The sequence below is a fragment of the Ostrinia furnacalis genome, unplaced genomic scaffold (genome assembly GCF_004193835.3).
Source record: "Ostrinia furnacalis isolate ACB-3 unplaced genomic scaffold, ASM419383v2 OfSCF6681, whole genome shotgun sequence".
Classification (NCBI taxonomy): Eukaryota; Metazoa; Arthropoda; class Insecta; order Lepidoptera; family Crambidae; genus Ostrinia; species Ostrinia furnacalis.
Genome location: NW_021136920.1, coordinates 378,749 through 389,997, shown reverse-complemented (window position 1 = coordinate 389,997; position 11,249 = coordinate 378,749). Strand labels below are relative to the sequence as shown.

General features: G+C 34.8%; 1 protein-coding gene across 1 annotated transcript; it reads left to right on the top strand.

The window, feature by feature from the left end:
* Nucleotides 1-601: 601 nt before the first annotated feature.
* LOC114362667 (uncharacterized) lies at nt 602-6,307 on the top strand. The gene is made up of 6 exons (XM_028318138.1): nt 602-740; nt 2,497-3,184; nt 3,275-3,474; nt 3,562-3,766; nt 4,225-4,803; nt 5,798-6,307. The coding sequence occupies exons 1-6, from the start codon at nt 723-725 to the stop codon at nt 6,061-6,063; spliced, it is 1,956 nt and encodes a 651-aa protein (XP_028173939.1). The 5' UTR covers nt 602-722; the 3' UTR covers nt 6,064-6,307.
* Nucleotides 6,308-11,249: the final 4,942 nt, after the last annotated feature.

Here is an 11,249-nt window from a genome sequence, read left to right as displayed (position 1 = left end):
GGTCTAGACAAAGTGCAAATTTTAATCGCAAACCAGTCGAAAAGTGGTCGAAAAGCCCCTTTTTTGTGTTTTGACGGATTCGATTTTCGATTCGATCAAAAAGTGCGTTTTGTCTAGGGGGGCTGGCTCACTGTTATAGTTTACAATGTCTTCTTCTTCTTCTTTTATTATGGCAACGGCTTGGTTTTGAGAACCATGATTTCGCCAATGTCACGTAAACAGATAAGACAAAGTAGGTTACAATGTCATGCGTAATATTAAAAACTGTGGGTCTAGACAAAGTGCAAATTATAATCGCAAACCAGTCGAAAAGTGGTCGAAAAGCCCCTTTTTTGTATGGAATTTTGACGGATTCGATTTTCGATTCGATCAAAAAGTGCGTTTTGTCTAAGGGGGCTGACGGCGTTTATAATTTGTCGTTGACATAAAAAGTAGTTTCCATTCATTGAAAATTCCAAATCCTAAACGACACGACACGTATCGATGGTGTATATCCAGCTTTATTAACCAATCACTCCAAAAGCTTTTTGAATCCTTTCGAATAAGTATCCGAACACACGTACAAAATTACTTTGACGTGCGCGGGTAGTAAGAAAAAACTAATCACTTCAAATAGGCTGTGGATTAAAATTTATGGTTGAATCAGTGTTACAGAAAACAATTAAATTAATCCGGTATAAAATTTAAAGATTTGTGATAACTCAAAAGGATGTGGATAAAAAATGAAATATTCACCTGAAGTAAGTGCTCAAGTTTGATTTTATTACAGAAAGTATTTTAATTGCACGGGGTATTTTACATTACATAGCTGTTCTTTATACTATAACTTATTATTTATAGTTATATTTAACAGGTTTTTGGTGTGCTACCATTCAACTGAAAAGTACTTTTATGACATAACCAAGCATACGAAATAATTCACAGTGCACGAAAACTATAATTTAAATTAATAGCCTAAACATTAACTATTTTTTATTGAAATTCTAATGAAAACATATTAAAAACACAGAATACATAAAATAAAATAAAATCAATGTAATGTAGGAATACAATTTTCTCTTTGCATATTTTGCTTGAACCGAACTAGTTGGAAATAGTCAAATGTTTTAACGTATTCGTAAATAAAATGTTCACGGACAATGCAGTGGAAACATACGTGTACAGTCACCGTCAGTAAATACTTACCAGCCAGAAAAATGACAGTACTGTCACAGTACCAAGCTTTCAAATAGTCTGAAAACTACGTTGAAAAATGTGATGCATTACCTACATTACAACTAAAGTAGATACTTATTTAACTAGAATTAATGTTATTTCAGTGTTGCTTTTTTAACGTACTGTAATAAACATGTACTTATAAATACTTATGTGTTCTACATTATGCATTCAGACTTCTAAAGCAAATGCAGATAATGATTCTCACTTTTTTGACGATTTGTAAGTACTAATTTAATTGGTGTACTCTAGAATTACTAGAATAAATACAATTTAGTTTTTTTTTTTATTTTAAATTAGAGAAGCTGTCAGATGTTCTAGCTAAAGATCTCCTTACAAGAAAATTAAATTTAGTGACAACTAAATTTGTAATTTGTCCATGTTTGAAGTTTATTTATACTACTTTGACCGCAATCTCACCTGGTGATACATAAGTGAAATGCAGTCTAGATAGTGACCAAGAGATAGTACCATCTATCTTTACTTTGGAATGGTAAACATTTCTGTCCGCGACTGTACACTCTGAACTGCATGAGAACGTGATGTGGTTGGCCACCGAAACACGTTTTTGCTTTTTGCTAAGTCTTTCTCAGATGTAGACGCAATTTTAATGTATACAGATTACAGATAGTATAGCAAGCTAAACATTGTGGTATTTTATGTAGATGGAATAAGTGTTATTTCTCAACAAAAAAAATGAGTTTGTGTTGCTTTTTATCTTTACTGAATAACATTGAAAAGGCAGCATTAAATGGTGGACCTGCTTTGGAGTTTCTTTTAGGCATACCGGATGGAAGATAGTGCTATGATTTATTTATATTATAGAACTACACGCATATTTCATCTATTTATTAATAACCATAAAAATAATTACAGAATGTCAAAACATCACTGTTTACAAATAACTGGAATGTTATAAGTATGTGTATAATCAACTAACACAAAAAAATTGCTGCTTTGTCTTTCATTATTCATGTACAATGTGGTTTCAATATGACTTGGCTCTGTTAAATTAAATTGTTCTTTTAGATAAAAAGCATCTCCTAATTAGGAGTGTTATGAATTTAATTAACAAAATTTTCGACGCACATTAAGAGACAACAAATTCACAAATGCATTGTTTTGTACCACATTACTTGAGTTACCTACAAGTAGAAGTAAGGTAGAAGAAAGACGTATGTAATTAAATTATACTTCGTAATAAGTATTTACGATATTTTAATACTCTGGCTAAAATATTTAAAGAGTAGTTTTATTTTAAAGTAAATGTGTCTATTCTAGGTTTGTTGCGTTGTCTGCCAACTAATATTCTGTTGTCCGGATTGTCGCCGGAAGCACGAAGAAACAGTTCATGGTCTAACTTACGACTGCCCGATTTGCAGAGGAAACCAATTTCTCTGCAAACCCGAAGAACTAAGCCAGCAGTTTATAAAACATTTGTACCAAGAGCACTCACCACTCCAGTGCAAGAAGTGCCACAAATATTTTACTAACATGGAAGATTTTACTAACATATCCGAATGTAAAAGTATCTCAGAGCTCGTCAATATTGATAATGAAGTAAACAACTCACAGCTAAAAAAGGTAGAAGAGAAGTTCGATTCAATTTATGATAAAACAAAAAGCGTCGATATCGACAATTTTGAAGCGATAGTTTCTGTTGATAAGGTGAATAAAACAGCTGTCATTACTCCGGTTGTAAGGAAAAAGCATATAGTTGATTATGATTCTAGTGAGAGTGAAACGGATGAGGAGAAAACTTCTGAAGCACAAAAAACTAGTTCTAAACTTGCACCAAAAACCCCAAAATTAAAAAGGCAACGGGCTGCTACTCCTCATGCAAAGAAGTTGCTTAGTCTGATGAAGCAAAAAGTGGTTGAAGAGTATGAAGAAACGGTCAATGATGATGATTATGACGGTTCCCCAGTTACTACTAAAACAACTCCATCCCGTAGTGAAAACTCTGGTGGTATGTGTGCAATTTCTAATTATTATCGTGATTTTTTTTATTCTAAAGAAACCGTTTTTGTAATGTAAATTTTGAATAAAATACCTATAGTTCCAGACAATCAGAAAGAGATGACAACACCCACTTCTCACATTCCACATAATTTGTTAAAACTCGCACAAATAGTCACTACGAGCACTCCTACTCATCCTGTGGTGGGAGGTTGGTCTATTTTTCCAGAACAGAGTGCCGATTCTCCTCTCTCTGAAATTGAGAATACTGAGAGTCCCGCGCAAAGTATTGGTAACGAGGTACGAAAATATTGTAGTATATTTGTTCTTTTTTTTGTTTTAATTGGTTTTTTATTTTATATCATGATTTATTTTTATAATTTTCAGCCTTCCAAATCCGAGAATATAGCTCCAAAACTAAAAAGTATCATAGTGTCTGGCAGTCGTATAAGATTAGGTAGCCAAGATAGCTCAGAAAAGCACGTCACATTCCAAGAATCGGTCAATATTACCGACGTTTCGTCAGTTAAAATAAAGAAAGTCAAATTCGCTGAGGATACCGTTTTTGAACAGGAGAACAAAGCAAAAAGAGGTTGTTAAATTGGAAGTTATTTCATAGGGCAAATCTAGACCACTGGCATTCTCATCCAGAGAAAAGTTTTTTTTATTTTCTCAAGATATTTTATTAAATCTTTTATCGGCCGTTTGGTGTAGTGGTTCGGAACGGACTACTATGCCGAAAGGTCCCGGGTTTGATTCCCGGCCGGGCAGAAATTCAAATGATGAATTTTAATTTCTGTGATGGGTCTGGGTGTTACTATGTATAATAAATATGACGTATGTATTAACAAAAAAAAAGTATTTAAGTATGTATAAATCCGTTGCCTAGTACCCATAGTACATGCTTTGCTTAGTTTGGGACTAGAAGCGTAGTGTAAAAATATTGATTTTTTTATCTAAAGTTTATCGCGTTTTCTAAAATAACGATTAATTAATCATAATTCATTCTAAGTAACATTTAATTTTTAAAATATTTACGTACATTTTCAGTATACAGAAAACCAAAACGCATGCTCACCCCAGGCCCTCAGAGGCCTCGATTTTGTCTTAATCCCCGGTTCCAAGCGCTCGTCAATCGATTCGAGAATCAAGGCCAAACGGTCGCACGGACGCCGGTTCATAATAAAGAAAAAACGCCTGAAAGCACACCGGCCATTGGCGAGCCAACGCACATGCCAGCCCGAGCAATAATCTTCAATGAAGAAAGCCTTGTCGTGGACACAGGGAACTACTCAAAAGAATCAAATGAATTATTCAAGACGTGCAGCGATTCTCCGACCAGCTCGGCAGGAGTCAATACAGCCCTGTCTGCACTTACGACCAATATAGCTGGTTCGCTGCAAAACTGCTTGGCATCTGTTCTTAAATCGTCTGGGGAAGACACCGAGATACAGTTTCAATTTGTAATTACAAAAAAGACGATGAGCGTGAAGCGAATCGTTGAAGAAGGTGCTAGTTTGGAAGAGAAATGCAATGAAATCGAAAAACATTATGAGGCAAATAAAGAAAACATTTGGTCGAGTGTAGCGAAGGCCGTCAAAAATGTGTTTTGGGGTGACCAAGATACTGGTAGATATTTTATTTTTTTCTTACTTTAATATTATTTTATTATTATCATGTATTTACCAACAACTGTTACGTTGTTTTACTGCTTCATTTTCATTAACTAAAGTTAAAAATAATTAGACCGAGATTTCCATACCATTATCAGTAAAGAAACTTAATTTTAAAATGGTTCGTTATCGGTGAACGATGCAAATAAATCTTGATCTCATTAATTCTTCTAACAGTGACAGGTAATTACCTCGAAATTCATGGCAGAATTAATGTAATTATGTGTCTAGTAAAATTACTGTTTATTAGTTTTTTTTTTGTTGCCTGCATTATAAAGCATCAAAAATAGGCAACAGTTTGAGATAACTCTTTTGTCTGAACAAAAACGTCATGTACTACAATATCGATTTAGGTTAGTACTGTTACTGGATCTGATCCAAATCTGTTTGATAGGCATTTAAATTCATATAATCTGGAAAAGGGCCAAGAGATAAGGGAGCAAATAAAATCCAAATTGTAAATTCAGAATAAAATTCCTTTCCGTGTCGGGCGCAGTTTGATTGCGTTTTTTTATTCATGAGAACACTTGTTTCATTGATTTCATTCTTATAAGGAACCGAGCCATGGCGTATGAGTTTTAATTTTATCCTCCTGTTGCGCTTTTGATATTTCATTTTTCCTTTTACACTTTTTTATTGAACTTGTTTAATTTTATTTTATTTTGTTTTGTTTTGAAAACTGATAAAAATCAAATTTTAATGCAGGTCTAGCGCTTAATCAAGTAAGAGGTATGGGCCGCATGGGAGCGGCACGAGAGGGGTGAAATTATTATGAAGTAACTGAGCATACAAATCTGAAGCACATCTGAAGTCTCGCTGACGTTTGACGTCACGAAATCTGCCCATGCCGCTCCCATGCTTCAGGCACTGAATCAGTTATGAGCTAGACCTGTAACCAGTCATCGTCCGTATGAATCCTATAAAATTAAACAATTGACAATCAATTCCAGCTACCACACCGTTCCGCTCAAGCAACAACGATTCGGACTCATCTTCAGCATCGAAGCGCAAATGTAACGAGATGACAGATCCAGAGCTAAGTCCATTGAACCACAAGCGGCATAGATATGACGGCAGGATCAGGGGACGTCCACCACTACGCAGGAGTAAGACCTGGGGAGTCTCGAATCTGAGGAGTTCGCAGTCAGCTGAACAGCAGTCCTTGTTGAAAGAGGTGTCTGTTGGACAAGATGACGCTATGAATCAAAGCTTCTGAAAAAGGCTGTGTTATTTTTAATAATTTATAGTAATTAATCGCAATACACACTAGATCTTGGTTCTTGGGTCCAGGATGAGTTTGATTGTGTATCTTTTTATGGATTTAAAAATTTAAATTGTCATCGTGTATAATTATGTTCCAAATACGCTAATTTGGCAGAATAAAGACTTGATGTTTTGTGTCAAATTTATTATGAGTTTAAAGACGTATGTGATAAAAAATGATAAATGAATTTAATTATTTTTTGAAAATGAAATAAATAAGTACTTAACTAGTCTAATAAATCATTTGTAATAATATTTGTATTTAATGAATAATTGCATACAGAATCGACTTTAGTGACTTTTTAGTTAGAGTTTTACAATAGATAAATCCTGTAAACAACTACATTCAGTCCAACGCTCGGTGATAATTACTTTTGCATACGATTCCATCACTCGTTTTATTTTAAATTACAATTGACAGTTTTAACGTTATTTTCAAGGCAATGTCAAGGGTTATTCATGTGATTTTATTTTGTTTAAATTTTTAAATGATTGTGTTTGTTAATCTTATTCATTACTTCATTATAATACACAAGTCTTAAAACACGTCTTTTAACGCACAGGTAGGTAACCACTTAACCACATTACTCACTTTTTAAATCTTTTTATAAAACGAACATAATTTCATAATCTCATGTTTTTATTCAATTTATTTTCTAAGTCGATTACACATACAAGTAAAACAGCGAAGTTTTTTGATGTCACATAACATAGGGATTTCAATTTTGTTGTCCTAAGTTTGTTAGGTCATGAAAACTTGTCCTCCAACCCGGTCATTAGCCAAACTCAATCTGTCCGCTCGCAAATACATCTCTTGTTGATGTGCGCTAATTTCCATCCGCCATGTCACCCGCACTTGCTCATGTCTCGTCGAAAATTTAGAACCACAATGAATTTTGCCATTAGTCCAGCCATCATATTGTAGTACTATAAGTGTACAAGAAGTAACATAACGTACAGTAGTTGCTATCTTTTAAAAGTGAACTTCGGGGTTTTTAACGATTAATTTGGTGAAGTGATTTGTGTAACACAAAATTTTTAGAATTAGAAAGACAACCGTTCTATCAAGATTTTTATCCTCAGATTGATATTTGTTTCCAATAGACATAAAGGTATTGCCTTTATCTCCTAGATAGATTTTCAATTCTAGGTGTTATTTGATAAACTACGCTACGAGTACAACCAAATTCCCAGTGGGGGCAGATTTTTCTATTCGGTTTGGTTGGTGGTAGGGCTTGTTCTAATTCCGCCTGGCTAGCTACACAACTAGCTACCACCATCTTATCTAAGTCTGTCGCCATAACAACAATGTTAACAGCATTGTTGTGTTCCGGCAGTCAGAAGTAAGATAGCCAGTTCCTCTGTGGTTGAAGATTCCGGGTGAAGCTCGCTTCCACCTTCGGCTTGATCAGGTGAGATACAAGTCAAGAGCTTCCTCGTTGTGGATAAAAAAATACAATTCTTGTTGATGATCGCTAATTTCCGGCCGCCATGTCACACACACTTGCTCATAATATCTCGTCGAAAATCGTCGTCATTAGTCCAGCCGTGGAGCAAAATACCAGAAGTAACATCGATAAGTGAAGTAGTATACTTTAAAAGAGAACTTCAAGCTTAAATAGTATGACTAGCGAATAGGTATAATATTAGGCAGGTAGGTATTTTCTTGTGCATAACGTTTAATAGTTTTATCTTAACAGCGATTTTGTGTTAAATAGGTAGGTAAATTGTTAGTGCAGTGAAAAGAAATTGACTCCAATAAAATTAGAGATAATTTTATTGCCGTGACATTTAGATGTTCCTCTTGCGCGAAAAAACGTATGATACCTACATGGTTTAAAAAGAAAGTTTAAAATCTTCGCTAATAGAAATAATGAAAAGAGGTTTTACCTTAGGTACGATAAAAAAGAACGAGGTCAATGTGTCTGCGTTGTTTTATGGACTTTCTAACAGTTAAACAAACAAGACGTTAAAATGTGCACTTACCCTGGTTAATTAGTGGATTGGCTGTAAAAATAATTGTTGAGAGGTAACTTACTTTGTAGCTGGGTTTTCATTTGTCTGAAGATAATGAAGATTGCTAGAATTGATAATTAGTGTAGTTTGTTATTTTATTTTTAATTCTTTGATCGTTTTGTTCCTGATTTTCCAAAATTAGTAGGGAATTTAGTGCAATGATTTGTATGGAGACCCCTCCACTTTGGTATAGAAGGCTCATTTTTGCAACAGTGGTTCTTTGGGTGCTCCTGAGTGGATTTCCGTCGGTAGACATCGGGAGCCCCCCCTGTGGTAGCAGGGGGAGAGGGGGCAAGTTTCCTTCCGCCGCGCTTCACTTTAAGGCCCATTTATCTTCAAAACTATGGGTATTAGGGCAAGTGTGGTATCATTTTCGGATAATTAAAGGATGGCGAATTCATTTCTAGAACAAACTTTTTGCCTTTTCATACAAAAAAATTTAAATATTGAGTAAAATTCACAAAAATCAAAAAGTATTTTTTTAAATAAACGTCGTTTACTTTTAAACCACTGGAGATAATCTAATAAAAAAAATATGACCTGAAAGCTACATTTATCTGGATTATAAAAATATAGCATTGTATGGTATTTTTTTTGCAATAAGTAGGTGAAAAAAATTTTTTCTTCAGGACACAGCGGGCGAATTTTATTGCGCATCGGAAAAAAGGCCATAATATGGCCATATCCAAGAAGCACAGTGCTGAATGGGAAAGCTCCAACGATATAAGATAAGCCTCTCTAAATCATTCCTAAAGGGTCATGGAGAAAACTCATTAAGCATTAAGGTATCTAAGCCCAAGCAATTACTGGTACGCAAACTGGGCATTATGGAACGAACCACATGTCCCACAAAATGGGCCTAACAACAGAAGACAGCTCTCGAGCATGTGAAATACATGTGGGGTCCATGAATCAATACTGTAAGGATGGGTCTGCTTGGGTCAGCATATCCGGCATCAGAAGACTTAGAAGGCTTTCACTCAGACGCTTAATTCACCTAATGGATAGGATTTTTTTTTGATGATAGGGAATAAAAAATGGAGCATAAAGATCCTAATGGGTCGCTGTGGACTACGCTTAGACCTAGCTTAGCTTAGGCCACAGCCGTAACCTTTGTACTTAAAATATCTCCCGTACTATGATTGTGAAACCTCATTTTCCTCACACTTACCNTGTATAATAGTGCATAGAGCTTATTTTAGGTGAAAAATAATAAAAAAATGTTTTCTCTTAAAAGAACATTCGGTATTACAGACTTTAAAAAGGAAAAGTAAATAAATTGTATTTTATACTTTAAAGTAAAACATAATTGTAACCTTCTTAATAAATTAATACTACATAAAGATACAATAATGATATTAATAAATGTAACTGAAAAGGTACAACGGTTTTTATATTATTTAATGTTTCACAATTAGTACTTTTAAAAGTACTATCGGTTTTATAACATACACTAATGATAGGTTAGAATGTATAAGAAGTGAAGTGAAAATTCATGTTAATTATAATATTTACTAAACTAAAAATCAGAACGTTCTCATGGTCAATTTTCTCAATCATATCATAATTTTAAAAGTCCAATACTCAATTCCATCCTAATAGTAAAAATATACAAAAATAAAACGTTCACCATCAAGACCGAATGTTCCTTGCAAAGAACTATTATTTTCAAACGAAAAAAAATCTTACAAAACTACTTCAAATTGGGAAAAATAATTTTTTTGCTTGTTTAGCAGTATTTTAACTTAAATTATACTGATCAGTTTTGCAATTAAACTAAGTTAACGCGAAGAAAAAAAAATAATCGGACATCACGTCTTCTCGGACGAACCACCTTGTCAAAGGAAAATGATAATTTGACAGTGACGTTATATTTTTTTTTTATTTTTAAGTTTGGATACCTGATTTTGAATACTTTAAGCCATAGACTCACTCTTTTTTTTCGATAGGCGCGAATTTTTGAACTTAAATTTATCGCTCAAGTTTTAGTTCCTCTGAAGGCACATCCGGCGATACTTCGAAATCACCTCCGAAAATGTCTCGGCGTTACTGACTACAAAGTTTTAGTTCCTTCTGATGCACATCCGGGCTTACGAGGTTAAAATCAGTTTCATATGTGGTCACGAAAGTGTCTTCTTCAAGAATGGACCCTACATCATCGACATAAAGATCAGTTTACCTTGAAGTCATACGGGTGATCGCGGAAAGTTTCACATAGCACCACTTCTGGCGCCATCCAGTAAGGCGTGCCCATAACCGTATCGTGCAATAAACTCTGCTTCTTTGATAATAAACTCTACGCCCTCACATTAGAGCGCAGATTAGATCTTTAAGATCAGTTTCCTATGTGGTCACGGAAGTGTCTTCTTCAAGAATGGACCCTACATTAGAGATGAAACGGATAGTTGTTTTAGCCGCATACCGGATACCGGATATCCGGTCAGCTGCTAGGCCGGATAGCCGGATATCCGGCGACCGGATAGTTGGCTCATTGTCTCGTTGCATGTCGTGAGGAGTATAGCGCCGCACAGGTGCTTCGAACGCGATCAGTGGGTCTATTAGTAGACTAGACTAGTCACACTTTTCGAAAATCTAATCAGTCCGAATAGAATGTCAGATTTTGTCACTTGTCTAGGGGGCAGATCGATTCGGGCGATTTCGGTTGCCATCGTGAGTGTGTGATTGAATAGCGAAAATTAAATTAGGTTACTTGCTGCGTAATCTGACTGAAATGCATCATGCATGAACATCAAACCATCAGTGAAAAAAAGATCGCTTATTTTATTTGGCAATATTTCGACTTAACAGATATTTACTATTTATGTATTTTTAAGTTTTTTTAAAGGCCTTAATATGGCTTTTTTGTAACTTTTTGGACTTATTAAAAGCCGTCATTATTATAAGCCATTTTAATGATATTTACCTCTAAGATTAACGTATTTCATTTTATTAATAGGAAATTGTCGTAGCTTTTTAATATCTGGTATCCGGCCGGATAGTGTGTTACTATCCGGTATCCGGCCGGATTGTAAATTTAGGCCGGATATCCGGCCTACCGGATAGTTACCGGATATCTGTTTCATTTCTACCCTACATCATCGACATAAAGATCAGTTTACCTTG

What these genes read in the sequence shown, in the direction of transcription:
- LOC114362667 (XM_028318138.1), top strand. An exon ending in CGCAAAGTATTGGTAACGAG is followed by an intron (nt 3,475 to 3,561) that starts GTACGAAAATAT and finishes TATAATTTTCAG; the next exon opens with CCTTCCAAATCCGAGAATAT. An exon ending in GGAGAACAAAGCAAAAAGAG is followed by an intron (nt 3,767 to 4,224) that starts GTTGTTAAATTG and finishes GTACATTTTCAG; the next exon opens with TATACAGAAAACCAAAACGC.